Here is a 14,314-nt window from a genome sequence, read left to right as displayed (position 1 = left end):
TAAACTCACAAACTCCCAATTACGACTTACTTTCTTGCAACTGTGAATTTACCTTTTGCAATTCAGACTTTTTTCTCAGAATAGAGCGATATAAATTCGCAATCAAATGATTAATTGCGAAAATTTGACGATTCGTTCGTGAAACGGAAATCGTTACTCTCATGATCAGGTTGTTTCCACCACTGAATAAAAAATAAAAAAAGGTAATTGCGAATTTTATATCTCGCAATTTTGAATTTTTCTTGGAATTGTGAGATATAAATTCGCCGTTGCGAGTTATAAAGTCAGAATTGCAAAATATAAACTCACAATTGCGAGATATAAACTCACAATTCTGACTTGTTTTTTTCTCGCAATTGCAAATTTACATTTCGCAATTCAGACTTTTTTCTCAGGATTCTGAGATATAAACTCGCAATTGCGAGTTATAAAAAAATTCTGAGGAAGAAAAGACTGACTTTTTCTCAGAATTATGAGTTTATATCTCAATTTTGACTTTATAACTCGCAATTCTGAGAAAACAATTAGAATTGCGAGTTTATATCTCACAATTCTGACTTTTTTCTCGCAATTGCAACTATCTCGCAATTCTGACTTTATAACTCACAACTGCAAATTTATATCAATCAGTTCTAAGAATTTTCTCAGAATTGCGAGGTGTAAACTCACAATTACGAGATACAAGCTCGCAATTCTGACTTGCGATTCCGACTTTTTCTCACAATTGAGCTTATATCTCAGACTTTTTTTCTCGCAATTGCGAGTTTACATTTTGCAATTCGGACTTTTTTCAGAATTGTGAGTTTATATCTCAATTCTGACTTTATAATTCGCGATTCTGAGGAAAAAGTCAGAATTGCGAGATATAAACTCGCGATTATGAGAATTTTTTTTGAATTGCGAGTTTATATCACACAATTCTGACTTTTTTCCTTAGAATTATGAGTCAATAACTCGCAATTCTGACTTTATAACTTGCAATTGCGAATTTATATCTCATAATTCTGAGGAAAAAAAGTCAGAATTGCGAGATGTAAACTCACAATTGTGAGGGGAAAAAAAGTCAGAATTGTGAGACATAAAGTCGCAATTGCCTTTGTTTTTGTTTTTCTGTGGTGGAAACAAGCTTCCATAGGTCAGGGATTATTAGTGAATTACGATTTTTTTTTTTTTTCCCCCCGTTCCGTTCTTCGCACACCTACCATATGACTTCAGAAGACTTGAAATATACATTTTTTTGTTAAGGTTTTTGTGTTAAACCTTGAAAAAAGTGACCAGTACGCTATTCAAAATGGGTTTCCTGAAAATAGATGGACTCTATGTTAAATTATGTTAATTTAAAACGAAAAGTGATTGTTTCTTTCCGTTAAGTGTTTGCTGTGGACTTTATTTCCTCGGGCAAATAGGAAGGAAGCTCTATTCTAATCTCCTCATTATTTAAGCTGGTGTCAGCTGTCTGTGCTGTGATGAGGGTTAACTCATGCTGTGGCACTAACTAACCCACAAGTTCAGATGAGTTCAAACACATGATAGCCTCTGTCCGCTAAGAGCACATGGAGGTACTGTATTCGTGAATTAGCAATACATGCATGCCAAAATCATTTGCACAGTTAACATTTATCAAGGTGAAATATTTAATTACCATGCACTTAAATTATTTATAAACCGTATTGTAGTCCTGCAGCAAGAATTTTATTAATTAGCCTTTTCACATATTCGCTGGAGTTGTTAAATCATTCACTTGGCTTTTGCTAAATGATTCACCGTGTTGAAATGAGGTCGGACTAAATTGCATGTAACAGGATTTTTCCTCACTGTCCTGCACACTTATCAGTATTCTGTGGGAAATTATTTTAGCTGTTGATATTAAACAGATGAATGCTTGGTCTTCTGTCTACATACCATGGCTAAAATCTGGGCCAAAGTCTCATCAGAGTTGTGAACTACGTGCTACAGACCCAGTGAGGAGGAACACTACTGTACTTGAGCAATAACATCCAGCTGTACGCGTGTTGTGTCGAAGGGTGACCTCTGACCCCATGTAGGACGTAAGAATATGGGTAACAAACAGTTGATGGGCCACATAATCCATCATTGTTTTTAAGTGTAAACAGTTTGTCATTTCCATCATCATGGTTTACTAGCTCATGTAAATGTGTTTAAGTGAGTGGGAGCTGATTTCAGCTTTTGTGCACCACGACTGAACGCCCAGGCTCTGGGCAGAAATAGAGCAAAGTAGCTCAGCTAAACATAGTCAACAAACTTCTGCCAGCCACAGCCCGGCTTAATATGGCAGCTGCGCTCTCCTGACAAACAGGCATTTGTCTTTAAAACCAGTCTGAACCGCATGAGAATCATGACTGGCCCTCCTGCCCGCTCCGGTGAACAGGCCTGAAACAGACAACAACTGTGCCGCCAGGAAAAATGATGTGATCCTCATGAGGACACTAAAACTGACTAAGATCTTCACTCAAATATAAAAACTGCACCAATGGTGATTATACTGTCCACCAAATACCACAGATTTAAAGCCATTGTAAATTAATCTGGATCTGTAACCCTGTAAAATGAAATAATACTCAGAAAAAATCTAATTTTATGAAAGGAAACATTTTATTGAACCTTTAGACAATATTTTTAAAAAGTTTATCTTATTTGATGTATCAGGCTTTTATGTCTCATATTGTATGATATAGTTGTAATATGGAGCTCATACTCGAGGAGGGAAAAACCTGTTTTATTCAGAGGCCCAAACTGAGCAAAAATATGCAGATGGTGCAGTTGCTGATATTTAAGATGGAGTTCTAATAGCTTGTAATGTAAATCAATGAGATCGTTATGTCAGTATAACAGATTACTTCCATAAATATATATGTGTGTGTGTGTGTGTGTGTGTGTGTGTGTGTGTGTGTATGTATATATATCCCAACAAAATTATTTTTAAATGCTTGGTTTTTATGATCAAAGCTCTGTAGTTTTTATTGTTGGGGCCAAAACATACAATGCAATGTAATGCAATGATGATTGAGAAATGACCAAAAAAACGTTCGTCAAAAGCCTGATCATATCTGATACTCACATTTTAACATGAGTTTTCTAAAAAAAAAAAAAAAAGTTATGTGATTTTAATGCTCTTTAATGTAGCATAATGGAGCATGCGCAAGAAATGGATAATCTTTTCAACTTTATTGTAATAAAGTTATAATAGTAAGTTATAGCATGAATGAACATCAGAGGGTATGTTGAAAGATACTGAAATATACCATATCATGTAATCGCCCAGTCAGTGTTTCAGTCATGGAAAGACGTTGAAAAGCTTGTGAACAATGTCACCTGACATCACCTTTACCTCAGAGAGTTGTCATGACAGATATACATATATATATATTTTTTTTTTCTGAGTGTTTGGCATGGTAAAGGATGTGACAATGTTGATGTTTTGTCTTGCCGGAAAATCTGCTGCTGTAGATGATCTATACAGGTGGAGCTGGGGAGCTGAAAGTACGCTCCACTGCTACAGCAAATGCTGACCAATAGTGGTGGGAATCTTTAGTCACCTCATGAGCCGATTCCAAAACGATTCTCGATTTACTTTTTTTTTCTTATTAATTAATTAGTTTATTTATAGAGATGCAAGTACATTAAACCAATTACACGAGGTCGCACACAGCCGCATGGGCGAGCACTCTTCACAAAGCACGTCACACGTCAGCATTTGAAATTAAAAGCTGCCTTCTGTTAGTGAGTTTCATATTTTAAATATATAAGTCCACTGCATTCCAAACAACATAAATTATGACTTCGTAGAGCATTTGTAAGGAAAATACCGGCAGGCGAGACCGCACACTACAAGTGTAACATCAAACAACGCGCGTCTCTTAACAGCGCATCCTGTGCAGTGAAGCCCTCGAATGTCCTTGTAATTCACTTCAACCTTTCCAAACTTTATGAAAGATTATTTTGCGGAAGGTTCGACTGGTGTATGTGTATGAGGAATTGGAAGCAAGCAGAATACGGGTGTTTTTTAAAACACAGCGTCATCGCGCATCTGGTTAAAAACTAAGCTCAGAATCGATTCTGAAATTCTCAGAATTGTTGGAGAGAGAATCGCGATGCATCGATTTTTTTTTTTTTTTTTTTTCTCCCACCACTACTGACCAAGTATTTAAAGGTTGAGCAGCGAGCTCATTGGCTACTAATACAGCAGGAACCAATCAGCTGTGGCCTACAGAGAATGATGTGATTGCAAGAAGGTTGAGTTAAAGGGTTAGTTCACCCAAAAATGAAAATTCAGTCATTAATTACTCACCCTCATGTCGTTCCACACCCGTAAGACCTTCGTTCATCTTCAGAACACAAATTAAGATATTTTTGATGGCTCAGTGAGGCCTCCATTGCCAGCAATAACACTCCCTTTTTCAATGCACAGAAAGCTACTTCGCCTGAACGAAGGTCTTATGGGTGTGGAACGTCATGATGGTGAGAAATTAATGACTGAATTTTCATTTTTGGGTGAACTAACCCTTTAAGGACCTATTAGCCTGTGCCATTTAGAGTTTCATGACCACCCACCCACACACACACACACACACACACACAGCAACCCACATCTGTAAATGAGACAAAAAAAGGCAATGACACAATTTTCATGGAGTTAGTTTATTGCCTTTTGTTGCTTTGATTTGGACAGGTGGATCAGCACAAGATCACAGTGTGGAGCATGAAGCCCTTACATGAGAGGGATCCTGTTAGAGAGATGGGATACTAACATACACAGTACAGTTACCTTAGCTTTACTACTGTTAAGATTTAAAAATGGACAACCATGGTTACATCACAGTGTGTTACAAAGCACAAGAATGAAAGACGTCAATGAGCTTATTATCAGATCAACTGAATTTTCAAGACAGTATCGTCGCCCAAAGCTTTGGACTCTCTCATTAGATGATTCTCTTGAGGACTGCATCATTCTGCTCTACTCAGAGACGTATTGTAACCGTCTTTGGAATCATTAAACTGAGGCTAATTGAGTTAATAAATGAGTGTTCATTCATCTGTGATTCTACTGTGCGATTCACCATTCCCTTTAATGATTTTTTTTCTCTCTATATCTCGACAAACAACATCATTCAGCAAACCTTCAGTGCAAAGATACTGTCGAGAACATTTGGCAGAGCACACAAAATGACAATATTTTTTCTTGTTTTGTTAACATGTATTTTTCTAGATAAACATTTCTACTTATAATCACTATTTAATAACTGATCTACTGACCAACCCAGGCTCTTATTTGGATGAAAAGAAATGAATTTTTCTGAAGCCAAAAATTAGTGCTTGATTTGACTTTGATTCCTTGTTTGCAGTTTGGCTCGTCTATCTCAAATTGGACTAAAGGGTTAAAGGGTAAGGCCTTTGGTAAACCAGTAGCTCCTAATTTGAACCTCCAAGGAGGTCTAACTCAGTCCTCAGATGTCTGAGGGGCACTTAGATCATTTCATTCTCACTACACACAGTCATAAAGGCATGTTCAACTCTATGGGAATCATTGGATGTGCCACCAAAATGGGCAGGGAAAATATTTCATTACCTATTTAAGAGGTAAATAAAGTGTAGGGTTGGGTATCGAAAACCGGTTCCAAATTTCCAAGAACCGGGGATTTGATAAGACAAGCATTTCGATTCTGCTTTATGAATCCTGTGTTTGCATTTTAATGTGATTTTAAACCATTTAAGTGCAAAGAAGATGTAAATGAGTACTCGCGCGCTGTTTTGTGTGTTATGGCCCCGGCCTGTGTCCGTTCTTTAACCGTTCCACGCATTTCCACTGCAGAAAATGTAGTTCCGCGCTGGAATTGACTTCTCTTTCGTGTCTCCTTGTGCTCAAACGGACCAATATACACAAAATTACGACAATATATCCTCATAAACACAGTCGGTTTTGTGAACGTAAACAGATGAGAAAGAAAACGCATGTAATTTGGAGCCGTGTTCGGTCTTAAAGTGACAGCAGCCTAATAAACGTGCTGCCTGTCATTAATGTTAATCAAAGAACAAAAGATATCATTCAAAAAGACAGAATAACTATGTTTGATATCTAAATGTTTGATTTTTATTTATTTATTTATTTTTATCTTATTGGAATCGAAATTAGGAATTGATAAGAATCAGAACCGAGTACAAAATCATTAAAATTCAAATGAAACCCAACCCTAATAAAGTGATTAATGTTTTTTATTTATTTTTTTTTTTTATTGAAATGCTCTAATTTTCCTCAAAAACATATACCGCAGGTGTTTTATGGGTATTTTAAAGTGGGATATGAAATAAGCAAAACAACAAAGTAAATGGATTTGCCGATTTAGATGGTTTGCTCAACGAAAACCAAATGGAGCTGGGTGGTCGGCAGAAAATACTGGAGTTTACACACATAATCTAAAACATTTAACAACTGCAGCACTTGATATTTCAAATAAAATCAGATTCATGTGCTATCTGTCTCATATGCCTCCCTGCAACTGCATTTCAGTAAGAATTCCCACTCCCTGTTATCATCTTTATCAAAAGTACATACGGCATCAAACGTTAAAATATAACACACAGATATCATTTATATTTATATGCATATAAGCAAAATAATAGCCTTCACAAAATAAATCTCTGATTTATTTTACAGTATGTAAATCACAAGAAAAAAAAAAAAAAAAAAAACGCTTTCTAACACGATTAAAAAGTGCTAGCAGATTATTTTACAACAATGTGCAAATGTATTCTGAAGCCTTATATTATGTAGTCTAATTTGTACATTCTGATTACATCTATAACGCCACAATGATTTAGTGTTTGAGTTGATTCTCTACAGGGCAGAATTCCCACAGGTCGGAATGAGGCCGGTTTGTCTTGGTATAATCTTGGCTATTTGTCCATGGGTTCTCAACTTAAGACAAATAAAGGCAAAGTTTGGCAACTATGTGTCTATACATTGGCAAAAAAAAAAAAAAACCTTGGTGGTTCTAGGTGGAAAACATTTGACTTTGTGATTTTCAATTCTCAGTTCTCTCTTATATTCCCACTATGACAATCTGCGTTCAAACTAGAGCTGTGCAATTAATCCAATTCGTAATAAAATCGCGTTGTGGGCATGTGCAATTTCTAAACCCGCAGAAAGCACAATTTGGATTTTTTGTTAAACACAAAAGAAGATATTTTAAAAAATTTTGGTAATCAAACAGTTGATGGGCCCCATTGACTTCAATAGTAGGAAAACAAATAATATGGAAGTCAATAGCTACCTTTAACTGTCTGGTTGCCAACATTCTTCAAAATATCTTCTTTTGTGTTGAACAGGAGAAAGAAACACATACAGGTTTGGAACAACATGAGGGTGAGTGATAACAAAATGTTCATTTTTGGGTGAACTATCCCTTTAAAGATGTCCGTCTAGCATGTGTTTACATAGAAAAACAACGGCTCATTCCAAACCAGGTGAACAAAAATCAATATACGAAAAGAGATCAAAAAAGGCATAAAGAAAGAACCGACACTGTCACATATCAGTTATGCAAAGATATGGTGCCCACAAATATCGTCAATAGAGCTGGCTTCCAAAAAATTATATGCACAAGTATGTGTTTAAGGAAATATTGTTTCAAAATCGTGATTAAAATTGATAATTTTTTTTGTCCATATTGCACAGCCCTAGTTCAAACTGTAAAATATTTAATTGTTAGTTAAAGCTACAGGAATCTTTATGATAATGTACAACTGTACAATGATTTTTTTTCCCATTAAGATTTCAAATTAACTAAAAATATTAGAGAACATATTAATACTGGCACTCAAAATGTAGAACTGAAACAAAAATCATAAACTTCTATTAAAGTCGGCATGAAACACGGTTTGCAGCCCAATTTAAATCCGTAATGTGACAAGTTATTGATTGCATTATGAAAAATGGGTGTTTCATGTTGACATCTTCAATTTATACTTTAATTTATTCAATCCTTAACAAAATGCAACGATTGGTTCACAAGCACCTTAGAAAAGTGCCACTAATTCATTTGAAAGCCTGCCTGTGCCTAATAAAAGCTCTCTAGATGTTTCCAAATATGAATTTCTTCACATCAAGCATGCAGTACATTTCAGCTGAACTAGGAAGATATTGTTTTTTTATGGCAACCAAAACCATCTCCTGACAAACATGAAGAGAGATGGAAAGTCACGCTCTGTTTGGCACGTACAGTAAACGCTGTGATATCATGCACCAGGTATTGAGGTCATCTGTCTCAGATGAAGACACATTGAGAGAAAGCTACAGAAATGATTTTGCATCGTTTGGCAACTACCAACTTATTGACATGAAATCTGCAAAGACACGTTTAGTTTGTTGGTTAGATCTGTATCTATTTTTGCTGATCCGTTAAACTCAACATCGTTCATTGAAGCACATATTATTTTAGTTTAAATCTGCATTAGATTTTTATGAATTTGAGAAAGTGAATTACTATTTATTATCCATTGTTCTGGATGTCATAATGGGCCAATTTTTCCATTTTAACCATGTGATTCTCGCTCAGATTTGATACTCGTGTGTCAATGCAAAGAGACCCTTTTCATGTTCAGGAAAGTTGCCTGTGGGAATTCTGCCACTCTGTGAAAAGATGTTATAGGCTACACTATACTGTCCCCTCCCTCCGAAGACACGCTGATTTCGTCCTGCAAGTCTTGATATCTGCACTAAACGTTGCACATCCTTTTTTATTATTGTGTATAGACTGCAGTTTTAACTGGTGGAAGAGGAAGAACGTCTGGTAATGTGCATGCTAGAGGATCTGTAGTATGAAACAAATGTAACCATCAATATCCATCAGCTGTTTTAAGACTGTAAGATGATGCAGAATTCCATAAAATGTCAAATAAATACTGATGATTTCTTCAACCAGCTTGCCTTAGGAGGGTTGTCATAGGATTTCCCTTTGATCTACATAACACTCTCAAAAATGATCACCTTGTTCTCCTCCGTTCCAGGAGACAGAGAGGCCAGGCTTTTAATGTCAGTGTCAGGGGCCATGTATTCGAGGTGATGGCCTCCCCACACTGGTTTGGTCAGACTTTCCCAACGCTGCGTGAAAAACAGAGACAATGACAAATCAGCTTAGCTGTGACAATTACAATTAATGACCATCAAACAGCTTTACGTCAACAAATCGCTTCTGACTTTTCCATGTAGAGTGTCATTAGGTGTTCCCACATTATCCTACATTATTTTCTAAGGGTGTCAAAGTGAACATGTTAACGCGTGCAAATTATGGGTAATGGATTTATAAATCAGGATCAGACAGACGTTTAGCAAAAGGTAAGTCATTTGTATTCTTTGTACGGTCGTTGTTTTTTGTATCCTTTCGTAATTGAAATGAGAATATATATATATATACAGTCAAACCAAAATTTATTCAGACACCTGGAACATTTCATTCATTAATACAGTTTATTCACTATAGTTTTAAAAAAATGGTAATAAAATATGACAAGATCTCAGAGTTAAACTGTGTCAGAAAAAAATAATCTTAATTATGTCAAATAACACTTAAGCAAAACATGGTCAGGTCAAAGTGTCTGAATAATTTTTGGTTCCAAATTTTTATCAATTTTACTGGTAGTCCACTGTATGAAGAATTTTTGGGTATAATATGTCACAGTTTACTTTATTTTGCTATCCTCACTTACATAAATGAACTATAGTGTCCGGCACCCACTAGTAAAAATATATAAAAAATATCTGAATAATTCATTTATTTCAATATTTTATCCTTTCGTAACTGGAATATTTTTTCATATTTTTACATGAAAAACTTAAATATAAAAAACTTTTTATTTTATCCTTTCAGAGTTAAATAAAGCTGAATAAATAAACTACGAAAGGATAAAATATAAATATATAAAACTGAATATATATATATTATATATATTCATTTATATATATATATATATATATATATAAATTATATACATTATATATATATATATATATATATATATATATATATATATATATATGTATATTTTAGATGAAAAACTTTTTAAAAACGTTTTATTTTTTATTATTTTTAAGGGAGTTTTTCTAAAATTACAAAAAAAAAAAATTAAATAAAAATAATGCTAAATTTAAATATTAAAAACATACCAAAATTACTAAAACTTAAAACTAAAATTAAAACAAAAAAGCTTAAAATATAAAAATAGTCAAAATAGTGCTGTCAAATCAATTAATTGCATCTAACATAAAAGTTTGTGTGTGTGTATATATATATATATATATACACACACACGCACATACATACATACATATTATATATTTACAAACTTTTAAGTTAGAAGCGATATCACACATGAGTGAAACAATTAATAGAAAATGTTCACCAATCTTACAAATATACAGTTGTTTTATTGAATTACTGCAGATTGAATTACTGCACATTGACTTCCATATTTGCATTTCCTGTGTGTTGTGATGCAGTTTGAAAAATAGTAATATGATTGTTTTTATCCCAAGTGAGACGGGTAAACAGAACTATTGCATAAATCTACCTCTGGCCAGTGTATTTATATAGATATGTTCATATTTTCCTAGTCATTCCCACAAATTGCTAAATCCAAAAATCCAAAATTCTTTAAAAAGTAACCGAATGCCTATAAAAACAAAAGATTAATCACAACCACGTGTTTAATTTGATTGACAGCCCTATTATTTTCCATTTTCTCCAGCATCCTGTGCTAGTTTTCCCACAACATACATGCCACAACCCTCAGTTGCCTTCTGTGTGTTTGGAAGCAAACACTGAGGGGTGAAGCATTGTGGTCTATCTGCAGAGGAATGACAACCATTAGCCTAGTTACTATAAATACACACATCGCTTTCTCATGAGTAATTCTGATGCTTTTCAGTGAGGTAACTGACCCATAGTCCAACTCAGTTTTTGGTCTTTGCACTAGCTGCTGTTGCTTTATGTGTTTGTGCGGTTGATAGTGTTAGTTTGAATCACTTAAGTAAACAAATCTACTCTTTCAATGCCCTCCACTACTCTTATTATATTATAGCTAGTGCATGGGAATCAGAGCAACGGTTTGACTAGTGAAATGGTTGAAATGGTGCATACCTCTCTGAATGATCCCTTGGCTCCAGCCAGCTTGTACACGAGGCTAACGGGGATACAGAGCATGGAGGAGAGAGCCAGACACCATCCGATCACCTCTCCCCACCACGGGTACACATACACATTGTTGTAGGTCAGAGGTTTGTAGTTCAGCAGGTGAAATAGGAAGATACCCTGAAGACATACAGCAACAATGGCATCCATATCAGAGTCAACAATCTGATTCATTTCCGCATGTATTTTAATGGCGCATATACTGGCGAACGCAACCTTTTTTAAAGGCATGAACAGGTGGGAGTATTTTTTTCAGCACTCACCATGCAAACACATGGAGTTATAAAGGACCAGCACCACTTCATCCACGGGAATGGCCGGTAACCGATCATACGGGCAATATCGTCCATGAACCTGTCAGCACCTGCACACAGCGGCATGAAGTCAGCACTCTTTTGGGCGTGTGTGGGATTAGAATAGTGTTATTGTCAGCACAGGGTCCTACATGCTATTTTTATCTCTTAATGCGGCAAACATTGTAGGATAAATGCCTGCGGGACTCATGATAAACTAATAAGACGTGAGAATGCAAAAACAACAGCATGAAGCGATTCTTACCATAAACCCACGCGACAACCACGCATTCCCAGAATGCTTGCCACAGTAGGGTCATTCCACTGGCTGAGTAGTAGTCAAAAAGCTGGAAGACGTACATCCCTCCCTGCAAACGTAAATATATGGAGAAATCATAAATTGACAGGAAATCAAAAATGTCTAAATAGAAACATTGATACTTTTTTTCAGGATTCTTTGATAAAACAGTTCAAAAGAACAGCATTTATTTGAAATAGAAATATTTTTTAACAATGTAAAAGTCTTTAGCTGTCACTTTTCATCAATTTAATGCATACGCAAAGTTTCTTTAAAAACGTATTTTGACCCCTATGTATGTGTATGTATATATATATATATATATATATATATGTATACATACACACATATGGGTCAATGACGTGACGGGTCATTTTCTTGTCCAAAGGCCTTAATAATAATAAAAAACAAAGATATGACATCCAAAGTATGTAAAGTAGTACAACTAGATCTCTTTATTGAATCCAAAAGGTTTAAATTATATTTTGCTACATATAAAGGTATTTTAAAGATTTTGAAGTGTCAAAAGGTCATCCGGTTTAACCGTCCAATGTAATAAATGTATATATTTTTTATTCTGGCATGATTGTATAACATCATATATCAACATAGTGAAAAATGGTATTAAAATTATGTGTAGAAGTCGTTGCTTTGTTATGAGAAAGAATGTCCGAAAAAATAAATTTCATTGATGTCATTCGGAGTAACCAATATAAAGGGACCATTTTGGATCAAGTCATGCGGTCAATATCATGTGACAGGATGTGACATCATTCAGACACCTGCAAAGGTCCACATGGTCATGAAGCAAAGTGACTAACTCTCTTTTAACTATTTGAAAAATTTCACTTGCTCATACGCATGTCCCGAAACATCAGGTCATTTGGTACAACCGCTATAAAGCATGGAAAATGTTATAATATTTTAAAAACTTGTACTAAATATAAAATGTTTGATTGTCCTTTTGCTAGGAAGCTTGCATATCAACCTGTTAGCATTGTTTGAAAATATCGTCATTCGGTATAACCAAAAGTGTCATTTGGTAAAACCAATATTTTGGTTAAACCAAATGACTTTTTTGGTGACAAATTGTGTCCATCTTGTAAAAAATGAAAAAAGCAGTGTTAATTGATTATAAAAAACACATAATCTCATTGTTAACACTTATACTTGTATTATATAACTATGATCATGGTTATATTTTCTGTAAATTATTTTCCCAAATTCAAAAAGTAATATTATAATAATAACGCATGCAAATGAATAATAACCAATAATATCACTGTTCATTTTTCACAATCCAATCAAATCTCTAGTTCCACCCTACATTATTCCCCACTGAATATTTTGTTTCACCCTGAAATGCTGCATTCACGCCATGTGTCATTCTAGGAGCTCTCAGAAAATTCCCATTTTACAAGTTGTAATTACGAGTTCTACGAGGACGTGAACGCTTTTTACAAGTTGGAATCTCGTAATCACGACATGGCGTGAACGCACCTTAAGTCACATAATGTAAGTTAAATGCATCATGAATTGTCTTTACACAACATTTTGTCAATGTCATCAGTGTTTGAAAAACACAAACGAATCAATCGCACAAATGCTACTTGTCAGGTCGTTATTTTCAGTGAGATTGTTTGAAGTAAACTTTTGATTGATTGTGAGCTTTATGAGTCACATCACTCCCACATACAGTAGCAATTTTTCATGGAAGATCAGCCTCTGAATGAGGGCATGCCCAGTGAAGGGCTTGGGATAAACCATTATATTCTTATCTGACTAATGGGGTATAACACTACTGACTGAGAGAATAAGATGCTGATATTCTCACACATGACACTAACGCTTATGAAGGGGTGTTTCATTAAAGGGAACTCACCTGTGTAACCATGGAGAGATCTATAATGAAGCATAATAAACAGCAGATCGCCACAGCGATTTCGCGCTGAAAGCGCATGTAATACTTTCCAGGGAAAAGATCAAGAATGCCAGTTACGAAACCCTCCACACCAACAAACTGTGAACAAAAAAAAAAATGAGTCAGATGTGTTATTAATGGATTTGCTTTAAGATAAGATAAAATATTTTCAGTTGTGTAATGATATACAGCATGAATCTGTATTCTATGCTAAGTGAAAAAAAAGACCTCTGCCAACTAAAAAAAAATAACTTTAATAGTTATGGCAGTTTTGTTTTTAGTATAATTTAGATACTTATATATATATATATATATATATATATATATATATATATGTTTTCATTTATTTATAGTTATTTTAGAACTTTAAGTTAAACTAAATAAAACTGAGAAATGTTCAGAAACTAGCTGAAATAAAATAATTTTTTTTAAAAAATTACATTTATTTTATTTCAAGTAACAAAAATGGTTTCATGGAAGATGAAACCATTTTTAGTAAAAAAAAAAAAAAAAAAGCAACTGCCACTAAGATTTTATTATTTTTATTATTATTTATATTTTATAATAGTATTATTTCAATAGATATTATAAATACTAC

General features: G+C 34.5%; 1 protein-coding gene across 4 annotated transcripts in view; it reads right to left on the bottom strand.

Moving 5' to 3' along the window:
• Positions 1-4,643: 4,643 nt before the first annotated feature.
• The window catches only part of slc6a8 (solute carrier family 6 member 8), a 43,199-nt gene continuing 33,528 nt past the window's right edge, over positions 4,644-14,314 (bottom strand). For 2 of the 4 annotated variants that reach the window (XM_051902550.1, XM_051902552.1), the window contains 5 exons: positions 13,678-13,815; positions 11,763-11,865; positions 11,468-11,568; positions 11,154-11,324; positions 4,644-9,118 (listed from right to left, as the gene is read on the bottom strand). In XM_051902550.1, coding sequence (XP_051758510.1) covers positions 8,978-9,118; positions 11,154-11,324; positions 11,468-11,568; positions 11,763-11,865; positions 13,678-13,815 — 654 coding nt within the window. In that variant the 3' untranslated portion in view covers positions 4,644-8,977. Of the gene's footprint in view, positions 9,119-11,153; positions 11,325-11,467; positions 11,569-11,762; positions 11,866-13,677; positions 13,816-14,314 lie in introns of those variants that run through there. The other 2 variants (XM_051902551.1, XR_007931217.1) reach the window with 2 other exon arrangements.

This window comes from Ctenopharyngodon idella, chromosome 8 (assembly GCF_019924925.1).
Source record: "Ctenopharyngodon idella isolate HZGC_01 chromosome 8, HZGC01, whole genome shotgun sequence".
Taxonomy (NCBI): domain Eukaryota; kingdom Metazoa; phylum Chordata; class Actinopteri; order Cypriniformes; family Xenocyprididae; genus Ctenopharyngodon; species Ctenopharyngodon idella.
This window is presented reverse-complemented; position numbering and strand designations above follow the sequence as displayed.